Raw genomic sequence first — 17,588 nt, forward strand, 5'->3', positions numbered from 1 at the left:
GTGTTTCACCATCGTAGACCCCATTCAGTGTAGGATTAGGCAGAATTCTGTTCTGTCTATAAAAATGGGCTTTATCTAGTAGATCATTCTTTAAACTTCATGCTTTAACAAGACAAGCTTCTGTTAGAGCTCCACTCCACCACCACCTCCACCTTCCCTCCATTAGCTCTCTGCCCCCCCCCCCCCCCCCTCCCCCTGCACCCCCAGTGCCCTGAGGCTTGGTGGGCCTGTAAGGACCTGTGGTGCTCCCCTGCTTGCAACTCTGTTTGCCACGTGCCTGATGATGTTGATGCAGCCCACATGAAAGTGTGAGAGTGTGCTCACTGTGCTTTCGCGCTGTGCTTTCCCTGTTGCCCTGCTGTTTGCTTTGCCGGTGGATGCGTCTTTAGTAGTGGGCAACCAAGAGGGGCATTTCAAGGGCAGATGCTGAAACCAGTCAGTATTTAAGAAGCAGCATGACTCACTGAGGGTTTAATCCTGAAGCTTTTTAACCAATGTTAATGATTTTTGCGTACTATGAAGCTAATACGTTATTGCCAAAAGTATTGGGACACTTGCTCATTCAGTGTTTCTTCTGAAATCAAGGGCATTAAAAAATAATGTCTCTAATGGCCAGGGAATAAGGCTTTCTACTAGATTTTTTCATTCCAGAGAACACAGTTCTTCCACTGCTCTTAGATCAACATCAGTTCACACGCTAAACAGTATCATAGCAACAAGCCTTGTAGACAGAATTAGCTTATTTGACATATTGGCAAAGTTAAGTAACACCTGTCTCTCTTCTATTGACACCTGTTGAAGTACTGGACAAGCTGTGTGAGTATGTGTGCATTTGCACATCTGTGTCAGCAATGTGTGCATCTTAAAGTAGTTAAGCGCATTCATTAGAAGGGGTGTCCACAAACATTTGCCCATATAGTGTATGTAGGTTAGGTTGGTACTAATGTCAGAACCATGTTCCTTTTTAAAGGCCTAAAGAACCACCACTTAATCTGAAGGTTATTTTTTTACCTTTTTCTCTTTTAAACATCTCTACTACTAACGTGGTTCTTTATGGAACCAAAAGTGGATCATAAGAGTGTACGTGTGTTCTCCGCTCTCCTGTTCTGGAGTGAGTTTGTACTTGTCTGGTAATTTGTCAAAAAGTGGTGTTCCCAAGAATGCGCAGGTCGTGCTGTTGACACACACCCACTGTTTTCTAGTAGCGTTCAGCATAACCTGCAAGCTGAAGGCCAAAAGAGCCAGAACCGCCTTTTCTAAGAATGGGCGGAGCTGAAAGAGGTGAATAGAGCCCTGTCCCTGCAGCTAAGGGTGCAGCTTATTTAGAAAGCACTGCAATGTGTTCGCTCTTAGGCGTGAACTTGATGATGAGTGGCTTACCACGTGTTATGTGCTTGCTCTCTCTCACAGGCTGAACGGGTCGCTGCCCAAAAACGTGGAGATCAAAAACAACACATTGTTCTTCAAGGGGCCCGTGACGTACGAGCTGGGCGGGACGTACGTGTGCGACGCCACCAACAGCATTGGCACGCGCTCCGGCCTGGTGGAGGTTAATGTGACGGGTAGGTCCAGAGGCTGCCGCTATATGTGTGTGTATGTGTGTCGGGGAGAAATTCTGCCTGCTCTCAAGCAATCAGGACTGGAGGGATGTAAGTGGTTGAAAAGAGACTTGGCTGTAATAGTCGGCTATTAGAGTTCTTTAAAATAACACAGTCTTTATTTTCTGATTGGCCTCATGCGGCACGTTAACACCAAGCTGCAGAACAGTGGATAAATTTAGAATGTACATATCCAGCACGCTCTCGATAAAGCATCAATGCACATGGAAGCAGACACACACTCCCTATGACACATAGCCTCCCTACGCTGATGCTGGCATGTTCGAGCATAACAGGTGAATTACTGTATGTGAATATGCAGGAGAGCTGCCCACCTGCTGGCTCTGCTTCACCACATCAAGCAATATACACACACACACACACACACACACACACATATACTCATACACATTTTTTTAATTAATGCATTTATTTATGCATTTATACCAATCTGCCATAACATTAAGACCACAAAAATGACATGAAACACCATGATCATTTTCACCTGAGCTGGCTCCGGACATGCTGTGGATATATTAGGCAGTATGAGAAGAGTCAGTTCTTGGAAGCCTTTTAAAATGGCCAAGCATAATAATCGGAGCCACTGACAAGATAACTGTTCTAGATAACTGTTCTCTAAAACATCAAGCAGGTCTTGTGGGGTGTTCACCCAGTGTCTACAGTGGTCAGTACCTACCAAAAGTGCTCCAGTGAAGGACAACCGTTGAACGGACGACAGGGTTTAATGGGTGCCCAAGGCTCGTTGACATGAGTGAGGAGCGAAGGCTAACCTATCCGGTCGGATCCCAAAGAAAAAGTTAATGCTGGCTGTGGATTGCGGAGTTAAGGCCTCCACAGGTCAGAGCTGTTTTGTTTGCATTAGAGGGGGTGATAATGAATTATATGGCCAATAGATGTATCTAATATACTGTATATCTCAAAATTAGATCAGTTATATGTATTATTGTATATATTATGTGTATATATATATATACAGTTACCGTCTACTAATGTTTGGAATTTTTAAAAATATGACAGTTTCAAGCTGCTTAATAACAGCATCATATTTCACATGCAATATTATAATATCATAATGTTATCTTTTTATTATGCTGCATTAAATGTTTTCAGCATACACAGTAATGTGATCATGAACTGCATTGAAATAGTCTCTGAATTTCGGCAGTTCCAGTTTCTCCAGAGAGCGTTTAGACGCACAGAGCGGCTCTGAAGTCCCACTTTTCCCACTGTGATCAGAGAGCACAGCGACAGCATCATAGAGCTTAAAAGAGTCGTAGAAGAGTAGCGTAGAGTTTAGAAGCAGAACAATACTGTCATCACATTGGAAACTGTGGTGGACATGCATGTGTACATATGCAGAAACATCATGTACATACACACTCGCAAAACCTTGAGACACACACACTTACACACACACATGCCTAAGCACACATTTAGAGATACAGCGACTTGTAAAGCCTTGTCATCCAGCCCCATAAATCATATCTCTGTGGGCTTTTTAGTATTGATCACAGCGTTTCTCTGACTCACTCACATTCCTCTCAGTTGCCTTTGCCTGGTGCAGAAGAACATCTCCCCCTAATACTGTTGTTATGGGCAGAGACGGAGCAAAATCTCAGCGATTTCTATACGAGGGTTGGTCTTAAATGCTGCCGGGATGTTTTGCAGGTGCTCTCCACTCTGTGGTTAGAAATAGAGAGGCTGCACACGATACCATTCGTTGGTTCAAAGAAAGGGGTCCCGGACCCATATCCTACTGTATATCTTCTGTATGTCTTCTCTTTGGAAATAAGAGTCGGATATATGATATAAATATTGCTGAAGTGGAAAATGGACCGTTCACTTCCCAGTCCAGACGGCCCGTATATGCAAAACAATCTGTTTTGAATGAGGTGGCCATCAAATTTGCATACATCTGCTTATACAGTCTATGACATGTCTGTAATTCCCCTAGAAGTCAATAATGAGTGTTTCAGCCCAGACTCCTTTCAGATACACCGATCAGCCATAACATTAGTACCACTGAGAGGAGGTGGTGGTGATGATCTACATTCATCTACATTAGGCAGCAAGTGAACAGTCAGTTCCTGAAGCTTTGACTGTGATGTTCTAGACGACTGGGTCGGAATATCTCCAAAACATCAGGCTGGTCTTGTGGGGTGTTCCTGGTATGCAGTGATCGGTACCTATCAATGAGTGCTCCAAGAAACCGGGTCACAGGCTCACAAGGTCATGGGCACCTAATTAATAAGATGGCTCATCGATGTGATCCATGGAGACCCCACCTCATAACATACATCACTTGCTGTTAAAGTAGGGCTGGGCGATATGGTAAAAATGCTTTGTCACGATATTTAAAGCCACGGTACACAATATTTATCACGATACATCTAATCACAGCCTAAAAACATCAGTAGCAACAGTTTCTTATAAACTTATATACTATTCAGATCCTCTCCTGTACTGAATACAGTGATTTATACTCAACATCTGCTGCTCTTCATCTAATTAAGCCAGTCTAACCACACTGTTAGTAGTGAAACCTGCAGCTGATCAGTGTTTATTGAGCACTAACAGTCTCCTCCACATGCTTAAAAAAGCTTATTGTTATCACAATACCAGAATTTATCACGATACGATAAATTATCGTCATATTGCCCAGCTCTATGCTAAAGCATCTGCTGCTAATGTTAGTGTTGGTGCCCAGATACCACAGGACACAGGAGGTCTTGTGGTGCCCATGCCTCGAATGGTCAGATCTATTGTGGCGTCACAAGAGAGACTTACTCCATACTAGGCGGCAGGTGGTTTTAATGTTATGGCTGATCGGTTTATATATATATATATATATATATAAAGTCACAGTTACAAAATAGCTTAGAGATTAAACAAGATTGATAATGGTCATGAAAATATGAAATATGTGTTTTTGGTATTTGGTAAACTTCATAAATTGACCTAAGTAGAGAAAAACAATCATGTACTTTTATTCTCTGACAATGTGGATATCTTTCAATAACTTTTTTGCTTTTAGAATTATGAATTTAGAATTTCATGATGAATTTAGAATTATGATGCTACAGTTGATAATAACATCTCAAATTGATATTAATAAGTCAAAAATCTGGTATCATGACAACCCTAATTGTATAGAAGTATAGAAATATGGAGCAGTATAATCACAATATTAGTATTTTGTCCACATTGTGCAGCCCTAATCCGTAGCTATGCAGAAATATTGAATACCCGGCACATGGAAACTGCTGAAGTTTGGCTCTGTCTCGGCTGTCTTTCTCTGCTCTCTGCTTTGCTTTGGACTATGGGTGCTCTCTGAAATGCATCGCTTTGCATGTGTTTTTATGTTTCATGCTCTCTTCGCTCCCTGAGAGTGCTTATTTGGGAGTCTACCGTTCTGCTGACTCTATGGGAACACAGTGATGTCATGTGGTGCGTTGTCAGGTCCTGATGACATGTGCTGCCAGCATTAGCAGGGTGTTAATGGAGGTTTGAAAGGCTGCCATTGAAAAGATGGCAAGTAGGCAAGTGAGAAAATTGTCCATGAATGCTGTATGGGTATTGAGCAGTTGTCGGTTGTTGGGGGTTGTTGGTAGGGATGGTTTCTCACTCCGGGCTAATGATTGGTGGAGTTGGTAGAGCTGAGTGTGTACGAGTGCTCAAAGCATGCATTGATGTTTTGAGCAGGGACCATTCCCTGTCCTAATGCCGCCGGGACCCTGAACACAGTCAGTACGAAGCACTGCAGCACGCTATGCGGCCGAGACACTACAACTGAATGTGTCTTACTCACATGTCAGCTGAAGGTCACTGATGCTGCCTGAACTGTCTGTTCCCCAGTTTCCATTTCCCGATGTATGTGGATCAGTCCCACATACAGAGTTTGTGTCAGGGGTGATGATAGATCGCCCCTGCTACAGCAGCGTCCACTCCATGATGGATCGTTCCATTGAGAGGTCACTGAGCTTTTGTGTCTCTCGCCATCGGTCAGCTTGGGTGTTATAGTTATTATAGATCTTATTATCATATCTAGATCTGCATTTTTTTATTTTTACCCTTATTTTTGCTAACAAACTCACCTTTCCACTGTCCGGTCTAATCAGGAAAGATGTGTATGTATGAAGTTTTTTATTAGATGTAAAGTTTCTACGCAGCAATTGTTTTTTTTTGTCCATGCTAGAACTCAAATGGCTGAATCTGTATGGTCTGAAGGCTGTCTCTATGTGGTACAACCTTGTGGTTTGGGCCTGTGACAGGAGTCTAGTGGCTGTAGCTCAATGGTAGAAGCAGCATGGCCAAATGAGATGTTAATGAGGCTCTTCCATCTGCCACTGTCCATGGCTGAAGCAGGCCTTGCCATGGCTGAACGCATATGGCCTATTACAGACTAATTCTTCATTGCAAGGATGCCGCTGAAAGCTCCAGCAGGAGCCATGCTCTCAATTCCTTGCGAAAAGAATGTTCTGAAGGCTCGGTCACACTAGGTTTTTGTCAGTGAAATTTCGCAAGCCAATTTCCATTCCTTGTTGCAAGGCTCCGGAGCAAATAAATTTCACATGTGAAACTTCAACATGCAGACCAACTGCTTTAGCTGCTGTGAGCTCTGAATGACGTGGCAGGCCTTCAAATTGCAGCACTAAACACCCAGAATGGAGGAAGCGCTATAGACATTTCCACACATTTCCCAAAACAGTTTCACAGGTTCTCTTTGGTATTCCAATCTCGTGATTGTGGCGGCCATGACATCATCTGAACCTCACTCTTCAACCCACTCGACTTGGCACTGTGCATCAACTTTCTGGTTTATGAAGTCATTACTTGTGGCATCCACAAAAAACAAGGAGAAGCTCCTGAGTAATTGTTTTTGACTGCCAGTGTATAAATATATACACACTATATGTTCAAAAGTTTGTGGACACCCCTTCTACTGAATATATTCAACTGCTTTGAGTTGCACCCATTACTGAAACACACAGCATGTCTAGTCCCTGTAGAGAAAGAAGTATCACCAATAGAATAGGACTGGCTGGAACAGATAAACATGAGCCTATTGCCAGGCGTGGGCTAGAGGGGAGTAAAGCCCCCCCAGCATTGAGCTGTGCTCTCTGGAATGATGGCGGTGGAGCTCCATCCAGTATTTTTACCAGATGATCTGGGGGAGTTGGGGATGATGAGGTGAGGTGGTGATGATCATCATCCCACATCCTGACCTCACTAATGCCCTTGTTTCTGAATGCAATCAAATCCTCACAGCAATGCTCCTCTGAAATCTAGTAGAACGTGGAACGTTTTCTTCTCTGGACAGTAGAGACATGTAACGGCAACAAAAGCAGGACCAACTCTTTTTTAATACCATTGATTTCAGAAGGAACAATGAATAAGCAGGTGTCCCAATACTTTTGTCCATATCATGACGGAATTAGTATAGTAGCTGGATTAGATATTAGATATAGGTTCTAGATAAAGAAGATCCAGGCTATATGACTGTAGCTTTACATGCCCGAATTCAACAAGTGCTTGCTCACACACACACGCACACACTCTTACACACACACACCTCCACTCCCCAATGATTCCCACAGGAAAAGCAGAGTGAGGCCATGCCTCGTTCCCATAGAAACAGTGACAAATGAATGAAGTTTGGGAAAGTGCCACTCTTGTCTTGTCTGAGCTGGCTGATGCAGGGATACGCAACCCCACCCCAAGCTGCTTGTTTTGAATTGTCAGCATTAAAGCTTCCCCACGCTTGGCCTCCCTACCTGCCTGCCCCTCCTCACACCTGGAGGGAAAAAGGAGGCATTGTGTGCAGGAAGCACGAGGAGGACCCAGAGCGTCCCGCCTCCAGCCAGGGAAGCAGCTGCCCCTCTGTGTGCGAGCGCAGATAACATTGTGGAGCCGGAGTCGTGCAGTTTCTCGGAGAAGTGCCGAAACTTAACTCCACCAACAGCTGTAGCCAATGGCCTCTTCCCTCTTTTCTCCATCAGTCTCGTCCCCTCTCTGCCTCTCCCCTCCCGCCCTCCCTCTCTAGTTTCTTTCCACTAGCCGCCGCGGTGAACCGCACTGACATTGGCCCTGGCCGGCACAGGTAGAGGCGTGTGCTTACGCTTCATTAACTTCAAACGGCATCTTTGTTCCCCCAAACAGCCTCGGACAGGCCTGGCTGAGACCTGTCAGATTTCCTGCCCCGCTGCCAGCCACATTAGACTTTCAATAAAGGAGACTGGAATGCCAAGTAAGGCGCCCTCACCAAAAATAAATAAATAAATAAATAAATAAATAAAACTAGCAAACAATGAACCGGCACCGTAGCAAGTAGCAAGCTTCTTCTACAGAGGTGTGAGTCATCTGGCTTATTAACCTGCCATGCCCCAGACACACATACTACTTAACATCTGGCTTTACTTCCAGGCACTCTGTCAAATGTGGTTAATGCTCGCAAGACAGAATGCAAATCTATGGAGCAGGATCAATATAGAGGAAGACGCACTGATCTGTCAAATGTCCATTAAAGCGGTCAGGCCTCCTGAACGGGACGGAGCGCACCGGGGCGAACCCAAATGAGCGCTTCGACCCACCTGAGAACCTCTTAATTAGAAATCTGCAGAGCAATCCTTTGCAGAAAGGGTTTGTGCACTTGTCTCATTATTCTCCATTAGCTGCACAGCCTTGACGCCCTGCCTGATGCTGTACTGTAGCGTCAAACCCACCTCCCTACTTTCCACATTCTTCAGAAAGTGTGTGGATTCTCTGATGCTGACAGGGCAGAAGAAGTGTGTGTGTGTTAGAAGGTGTAACAAAACTTGGTACCGAGTTCATTTTGAGGGCATGGACCTTTCACCACTGTGTATTAGGATGGGTTTGAGCAGCGTTCTCATGCATTCCTCATTATCCTCACTGTACAAATGCCCACCCTGACCTTTCAGCTATGAGTTACCTATGATCTGAGAATTAATTATCCCGCTAGATTTATGTAGAACACTGATTACGGATTAAAGGCTTATGGAGAATAGAAGAGTGGAGAGGAGAAGGAGAGGAAATGAGTAGTGAATTGAACGGGAGGAGGAAGTTGAGGAGAAGATGGGAGAATAATGAAGAGTGGAGAAGATGAAAAGGGAGAAGAGAATAGATTAGAAGAGTGGAGAAACATGAGAGGAGAGGAGAGAGGAGAGATGTAGAAAAGAGGAGCACAGTGGAGACAGAAGTGAAAGCAGAGAAAAGAAGGAGAGGGAGAGCACAGAGAAATAAAGACAGAGGAGAAGAGTGAAGAGCAGAATAGAGGAGAAGAGTGAAGAGCAGAATAGAGGAAAAGAGCAGAGGAGAATAGAAGAGTGAAGAGCAGAAGATAATAGAGGAGCGAAGAGCAGAAGAGAAGAGTGAAGAGCAGAGAGGAAAAGTGAAAAGCAGAGGAGAATAGAGGAGTGAAGAGCAGAGGAGAATAGAGGAGTGAAGAGCAGAAGAGAATAGAGGAGTGAAGAGCAGAAGAGAAGAGTGAAGAGCAGAGAAGAAAAGTGAGAAGCCGAGGAGAATAGAGGAGTGAAGAGCAGAAGAGAAGAGTGAAGAGCAGAGAGGAAAAGTGAAAAGCAGAGGAGAATAGAGGAGTGAAGAGCAGAGGAGAATAGAGGAGTGAAGAGCAGAAGAGAGTGAAGAGCAGAGAAGAAAAGTGAGAAGCTGAGGAGAATAGAGGAGTGAAGAGCAGAGGAGAATAGAGGAGTGAAGAGCAGAGGAGAATAGAGGAGCGAAGAGCAGAAGAGAATAGAGGAGTGAAGAGCAGAAGAGAGTGAAGAGCAGAGAAGAAAAGTGAGAAGCTGAGGAGAATAGAGGAGTGAAGAGCAGAGGAGAATAGAGGAGTGAAGAGCAGAGGAGTGAAGAGCAGAGGAGAATAGAGGAGTGAAGAGCAGAGGAGAATAGAGGAGCGAAGAGCAGAAGAGAATAGAGGAGTGAAGAGCAGAAGAGAGTGAAGAGCAAAGAAGAAAAGTGAGAAGCTGAAAAGAAGAGAAGAGTGAAGAGCAGAGAAAAAGAGTGTGGAGCAGAAAAGAGGAGCAGAGTGAAGAGCAGAGGAGAAGAGAGAATGGTAGGGAATTATGAGGAGGAGAGAAGAAGAGAGGGGAAGACTGGAGAGAAGATGGTGAAGACGAGGAGTGAATAAGGAAGAAGAGAGGAGGGGAAAGGACAGCAGAGGAGATGAGATAAATGGAGAGAAGTTAGATGTAGAAGAGTGGAAGAGCAAAGGAAAATGAAGAGGAGAATGCGGAGATGGATGGAAGAGGAGAAGAGCCGAGGAGAATAGAGAGAATAATTAAATGATAGAAGATGATGCAGGTAAAGGATGGGGACAGGACAGAACAGGAAGGAGAAGAGGGATATGGTTCCGTTTTCAGCGACAGCGTCTGGCTGGCATGTTCTAGCTGGTGTTCTCTGTGCGCCTTTTATAAATTGCCTCTTCTGTGAAAGGGTCCCTGGGGAAATGTTTGACTCGAGTCCAACTGAACAGTTTAATCAGCTAATTACTATGGGATCAGGGAGGTTGGCTTAAAGAATAGACACAATTACAGCACGCATACAAGCAGCCTCTTTTGACTTTTGCTTCATTTCGTCCGCACGCTGGGAATCACGCCGCCGAGCGTATTTTCCGAGTGAGGATGACGTGTAGGTTCCGCGGTTGTTTAGGAAAAGTCCAAGTGCGGTTAACCCTTGAAGTGGATTCCTTCATCAGATCGCCGGAGAGGGGCTGTAATTAAAGAGATGAGGAGTGAGATTTATGGGCTGGGTTCTTTTCGCTGCGTTTTAGTGTGGGAAAGGCGTCAGATCTGTAGGATTGGGTGGTTGTGAGCAACAAAATGAAAAAGATTTTCTCAGATCCTCCCACAATTATATCATTAGCACCCTGAGAAAGAGTCACTGTGCTGTCTTCTGTGTCAGCGTAGTGCAACCTCGCCAACTGCAGTGTCATATTGTTTAGGGTATCGTTCGTCAGTGCAGTGTAAGATCAGACTGTTTATTTTTTAAGCAGGGTTTCTCGTAAGCTGGCTCATTTCAGCCCAATGTGAGGCTTGTCTAATCACAACGCTTCTCATCTGCCGAGAAAAGAGAAATCCCACCTGAGTCCTGAGCGATGTGCAAACTGCTTCTCTGCAGTACCGCTGCTCTACCTCAGTGCATCAGAGAGGGGGTCTGGCCTTCTAGCTTGAGGCTAGCCAGCCCAGGTTCTCAGATCTCACACTCCCTCCAATCCGACATCCATACAGCCTGTATCGTCACGGTCACAATCTCCAAAATCTCCAGCTTTACAGAAAAAGAAAAAACTTCATACATTTCAGTAGGAGTCAATGTGACATTTTGGAGCATTTTGGACATAAACTGGACTTACAAGGTTTTATCTTGACAGCAACAATATGTAAAAGGTGTGAAATGAATTTAATGAAATTCACATTATTAGGAGTCTAACTTTTTGACCTCTCAGTGATTTGACTTGGTTTTGGTTACAAATCTGCAGTAAAACAAGTCAATGCAATGACTCTGAACGATCCCTCTTCACTACAGTCCAGTTTGATTAGAACTAATTTGGTAAAATGTTTGTGCTATTTTTTTATTGTTTTAAACCAAAGATTTAAATGTGAACGTGTGGGCAAAATGAACATGTGAAGCACAAAACATTAAATCCTAAGTTACGATGTGTAGAGCTTGGAATTTTATTAAAGAAAAAACTAAATCAAACAAACAAAAGACAAGGAGATACAAACAAGGGAACAAACCAAATACTGAAACAAGGCAAAACAAAACAAAACAAAAGCACGACATGAACAAGACCAGACAAAGGAAGGCTAAAACAAAGGGGTACTTATACAGAGACTAACAAGAGACACATGAGAAACACAAGGGGGCGTGGCTACAGAGAAAGCACAGGTGGAAACACTAATGAACAGAAGGAGCTTGAACAGACAAACCGACACAAACAGAGCCATGTGCTTGAGAGCACATGGGGACACAAAACAGAGGCAGACATGACAGACCGGGGCAGACGTGACATTCAAAAAATTCAGAATTTGCCTGTTTAAATGACTGTAGTGCTGTAGTTCTTGTTTGGAGCCAAATTGGTCCTGTTTCAGTTGTCCAGGCTGATTCAGATTGTGGAGCCAGACTATAAATTTGACTGAAATACAGACAACAAAACAAGACATTACACTTAAAAGGATTTTTTTTATGGCTGAGACACCATGCATTTACTCAGAAAAAGATTTTTTCTTTTTTATTGCCTTATATACTGTGTATGTAAAAAGATTCTAATATGACATATGGTTTGGTAACTTTTATCAATAATGTATAAATAGTTCTGATTAGAGGAGGACGGGTCGGGTCCCCGTTGTGAGTCTGTTGAGTCTGAGTTGTGAGTGGTTTCTTCCTCCAGCTCTGAGGGAGGTTCTCCTTGCCACTGTCTCCTTTGGCTGCTCACTGGGGGTCTTAGGTTATTAATGGCTCATGTTTTCATGTTATTTATTTTTCTTTTTTTTCTGTCCTTTACTAATTACTGATTATGTAAAGCTGCTTTGTGACACCAGTTATACAAATAAATTTGACTTGACATCCCTAAAAACACTGATCACCTTCTGAACGTAGCATACATGGCTTTCAGGTGTGCCTCGACTCCCTGCGCAGAAACTACAGCAGAGTCAGTGTCACGGGCTTCCATGCAGACGAGGCCACCGCCACCGTTAGCGTTAGCGGAGTTAGCGGCCCTGCCTTGCGCAGCTGTCTGTCTGACAGGCCTGCTTAGAGGGGAAAGCAGGGCTGTGTGTGTGTGTGTGTACGTGATGTCACCCATTACCATGGGGGCTCACGCGCTGTGGCTTAACGTGGCAGGAGTGACTTCACTCCCCTCAATTTAGCAAGAAAGGGAGAGAGAGAGCGAGAGAGAGAGAGAGAGAGAGAGAGAGCGGGCGAGCCAGCCAGCCGCCTGCCTTGGTGAGGACCGGCTAGCATGGCAGACATCTGTTCACGCTCTCCTGAACAAGCAATTGCTCGCTCCGCTGTGAGAAAATGAAGTTGAGAGAGAGAGAAGGAGAGCGGGAGAAGGAAAAATGTCAACCACAAGGTGAAAATGAGATGAATAAAACATAGCATCACAGATGAAAATATAAATAAATAAAAGAACCCGTGTGACTGGAAGAAATGCCTGAGTGAATCTGATATTGGGATTCATTTGAGGCGATAGAATAAAATGGAAGCCAAAAATAGCCCGTGAGGGGAAAAAGAGAGAGAGAGAGAAAGAGAGAGAGAGAGAGACAGGTGCTGTTTACTGGCATTTATATAAGCATCTGAGTCCAAAGCCTGTCTGCTCTCTCTCCTGTCACATATCCTCTCCTGCCAGACCTGATGAGGGAAAGAAAGAGAGACCGACAGGCAAAACAAGAGGGAGAGAGACCCGTAGAGCGAGAAAAGGAAGAGAGAGAATGGCTCAGGTGGAGACAGGAGAGATGAGGTGAGGGGAGAAAAAAAGAGGAAACCCGGAGAGGAAGCGAGTGATTTTCATTTGCATAAAAACATTAGCACTTCTAATGTTCATTACTTCCGTTGGGTCTCGCTGTTTCGCTTTTAGACGCACTCACAAAAAGCCATGACGGCATACAAAGCAGAAAAGGTGGGAAAAAGCCGAGTGCCACTGATGCCACGTTGCTTTACTGTAGGCATGGTTTTCTCTGCCCAGGTACAGTGCGTCTCAAAAGGCGCCCATTTTCTGAGATATTTCTGAAGTGATTAGATAGAAGATTATCCTCTTGTATGAGGAAGGTTAAAGTCAAAGGAAAATAAGGAAAAAAACAGGATTTCAGTTCATTAAATGATGCAATAAAAAAGAAGATGCAGAAAAAAAAAAGATTCCTCACAACCGTAAAATATCTTGCCCTTATTGATTCATTTGATTAAGTTGATGTCTACAACATGGAAGCTCAAACAGCATATTCAATTACTCATGATATCGATTTGAAGATTATACTGTTAAAAGTATAAGATCCGTGAGGAACTTTTGGAGGTTCTTCAGTTTGGAACTGTGGCAAAACCTCTAAAGGTGCTTTGAGGATCCTTTGAGGAACCTCTTTTGTCCAAATATTTTTTCTCGAAGGTCCCTCAAAGCACCTTTACAGGTTCCTCCACGGTTTCAAATTGAAGAACCTTCAAAAGTTCCACACAGATCTTATTTTTTGAACTATGTAAGATACCACTCTCGCTTTAGCTTTGAAAGCATCCACAGGTGCTCTTGCCCATCCTTCCTCTGTGAGATGATTCTAGTACAATATGAAGATGATTAGGAAGCTCCGATCACAAAACGAAATAGACCAGCCATCCTGCATCCTGCAAGTTCTGCAAGTATATCCCGAAGATCTCCAGAAGAAGCATCTGTAGAGACCAGAAGAGAATGCAGGGTGGTGGATCGCCAGGACCAGGATCGGGCAGACCTGACGTAGACCAAAAAGCAGAATTTGCATACATACACATTGTGCCTCCATTCATTTTGCATTAATGAGGTCCACCTGCCTTACAACACCTTATAGGACTGCTGCACAGGTGTACAGTTACAGACAGTGCCCCATCTGTCGCCACTCTGTCTCATATTCATGTCTGGTCACATTTCGACCACAGACAGGCTGTTGACCACATACCCCGATCAACCGTAATAGTAGTACTACCTGCTTAATATTAAGTAGGTGACCTTGTGACCCTACAAAGGACCTGGCCATTGAAGGCATGGACTCCATCTGGCACCAGAAGTAACGCCCTATGCGTCGTGTGGTGGGGCCTCCATAAGCATCAGTGAACCATTGACAGGTCCCCATGACACTTTTACCCCACAAAACCTGATGCCTGATGTTGTGGAGATGTTTTGACCCAGTCATTATCTAGAACATCACAGTTTGGTTCTTGTCAAAGTGTCTAAGATTCTTACGCTTGTCCACTTGCTGCCTGATGTATCATCCCTTGACAGGAGCCAGTGTTCTTCACCTCACCTGGCAGTGGGACTTATGTTACGGCTGATGGTGTAACATTTGGGTGGTGGACAGCTGTGTAGTAGGACTGTGTTGAGGGTGAGTGTCCAGCCAAAAGCAGCTCTGTGGTCAGGAAGTAGAGGATGGCTAACTGGGATCATGCAACAGATGGATCTCTGGCGCCACCAAGAAGGTGGAGCTACAAAGAAGATGCTTCAGCAAGTTGCCAGCAAAAATAGAATAAACTGCCCCCCCACCACCAACCCCTCTCAAGCTGTGCCATCCTGATGAGGCATTTTAATGTCAGCTCACCATGAGCTCCCTCAGCTGCGTGAGACGTGTTTGTCTTGCCTGTCATGCCGGCATTAGCCTCGATCTGACTGCTGTGGCACACTGAGCCGAAGCCGTCCAATATCGGCCCCCCCATCATGTGTCTGCTGCATTATTCATGCCTCTGTAGGCCACGTGAGTGTAGTGAGCGTTATTAGACTATCCCTCTCAGGATGACACCGCCTCCCAGTCTTGTAGGCCCTGCATACCGGAAGCTTGAAACACGCTGGGGGGGGGGTCTGGACCAACTGGCCCGCTACTGCATTCGGCAGTGTCCCACGAGGCGCAGCAGGCAAGGCACCTGAGTGTGGATTCGGGCCACGTGGGGCTGATGGAGTGTGACGTTAGGCTTGCGATCCTCTCTATGGGAAGCAGATAGTGCTAGTCGGTTTCCTGCTAAGCTTCTGCCTCATTATCCAGATGAGACATTAGTGTGGGTATTTATGTCCCCCCTCTCTCTCGCTCTCACTCTCTTTATGTCTCTCTCTCTCTCTGTCTGTCTCTCTCTCCTTTTGACATGCTGCTTGCTAGGCCCTGGTCTCTGGTGGGCTAAATGCAGTAGCCGAGGGCAGGGCTAGTGGATGGCTAACACAAGGTCGAGATTGGACTACTGGATTACTGGAGTATTTGCTAATACTGATCTTAAAAAATGCTAGCAAAGCACACATGCCAATGTGTTTTTTGGGGATTTTTTACATCCCCATGTGTGCAGGGTGTGTTGGTCTGGCATTTACCAGAACTGAATACTTGCTCTGGGGGAAGACTCTTCGAACACCAACATCGTACATCTGCATTGTAGTCCAAACAATGTGTCCACCATCCTGTTAAGAAATACTGTTCGAAAGAATGTCCTTTAAGTAAACTATAAGGACAAAAGTTTAAGGACACTCACTCAGCCATCGTTTTTTTCCAGAATCAAGGGTATTATAAAGAGTATATCCTGCTTTTCATGAAGTAACTGTCTCTACTGTCCAGGGACAGATTTTGGAGCATTGCTGTGAAGATTTAGAGAGTTAGTGAGGTCAATATGTTGGGTGATCATCACCCCACCTCATCCCAGTAATATTGGATGGAGCTCCATCAGAGCCCTATTCTATTAGCAGAACTTCTCAGCATGAACGTTTTAGCAATTTGAACAGCAGACGATAACAAAACCTAGTTCGAACCCTAGTGACACCAATCCGCTATTTTTGGGAGCTCTGTTGGTGATCCTTATAAATATATAAAAAATATTTATTTCACTGGAAATAAAGAATTCAAGGTGCATCTTGAGACTTAATTTGAGACCCATTTAAATGTGCCTGTGGCTCTAATCCTGAACCACTTGATCAGATTGGGACATCACTAACTGACACTCTCTGTAAGGTTCATCTGATGATATGCTAATCGCAGCTCGCTACAGGAAGCACAGGGGGAGATTTAGCTTCCGTCTCTGCTGCTTTGCTCCACCGCAGTCAAAGCTTTGAACGATGATGGTGGCGAATGGAGAAGAAACTACAGAAGGCATCATAGTCAGGTCATTTAATGAAAATTGAAGAGGTGTTGATGGAGTAATTGATTACAGATCACACAGCGAACACTGCGAAGTGTCTTCTCTTGTCGCAATCTCAGCATGCCGCCACCTCCCAGTCCCCTCAGCACCATGTGTCCCTGCTGCGAGCGGCTGCCCAGGGAAGGGCGTGTAAATAGGTCAGACGGTAACCCAGGGTCAGAGCTGCAGCGATGATTCACTCATTAAGCACGGCAGGGCGAAAAATAATCATCAGAGGAAAGCAGCCCAAAACAAGCTGAGCGCTGCGGGTAAACAAGCCCTCGGTACCTCTATCTCTCCTCCTCTCTGTGCTCATTTCTCACATCTCCTCATCAGCCTCACTCTTCATCTCTTCAACTCTCTCCTCCATCCTCTTCTCCACTCTCCCCTTGTCTTGTCTCCTCTCCTCGCATCTCCTCTCTTTTTCGCTTCTTCCAGTCTCATCCCATCCCATCTCCTTGTTTCCTTTCTGCTCATTTTTACCTCTCCTCTTGTCCTGTCACCCCTCATCATCCAGTCAGGAGCTTCCTTTGTATTTCCTCGCAGAGGGCTTCTCATCTGCCAACCTAAGAATCCGCTCTTTCATTATTTGGCTCGAGTACTCAAGCGTATCGGCTTAGAGACGCAAAGGCGCTCCCTGCATTGTGTTCGGCACGAGTGGCTCGCAAGTGTCATTACAGCTCCCAGCCACTCCAATTATCCATCAGCGAGCTGAATCTCCTTTTTTTGTTGATGAAAAAAGTGCGATTACACCGACTGGACAGCTGAGAAGCTCATCCTAGCCGCACACCCATCGGATGAAAAGATGGGTAGAGGCCCAGGGTGATGACACGAGTTCAGGTCTCAGCCCGGAATATGTCACCTGACGCTCTTGATGTCATGATTTCCCCCATCGTCCTCCCACTTATCTCCCTCGGAGCAGGCTGTACTCCGCCTTTCACGCTAATTTCCATTCGCATTTCAGGTCTAAAGGTTGTAGTGGCGCTGCTGACATTTTACTCCTATTTACCCAAAGCTTAGAGCTGTAGGAAGAGGCGAGGGAACAGAGCGATAGCGCTTACAGAGCCAGTAAAACCCAGATAGCAGAAGAAAGGAGAAATAAGAGAGAGAGAGAGA

General features: G+C 44.9%; 1 protein-coding gene across 3 annotated transcripts in view; it reads left to right on the forward strand.

The window, feature by feature from the left end:
• nectin1b (nectin cell adhesion molecule 1b) overlaps window positions 1–17,588 on the forward strand; it is a 279,635-nt gene that overhangs the window by 98,736 nt on the left and 163,311 nt on the right. For all 3 annotated transcript variants that reach the window (XM_072695374.1, XM_072695373.1, XM_072695372.1), the window contains exon 5: window positions 1,411–1,562. In XM_072695374.1, coding sequence (XP_072551475.1) covers window positions 1,411–1,562 — 152 coding nt within the window. The remainder of the gene's footprint in view (window positions 1–1,410; window positions 1,563–17,588) is intronic.

Source organism: Salminus brasiliensis, chromosome 13 (genome assembly GCF_030463535.1).
Source record: "Salminus brasiliensis chromosome 13, fSalBra1.hap2, whole genome shotgun sequence".
Taxonomy (NCBI): domain Eukaryota; kingdom Metazoa; phylum Chordata; class Actinopteri; order Characiformes; family Bryconidae; genus Salminus; species Salminus brasiliensis.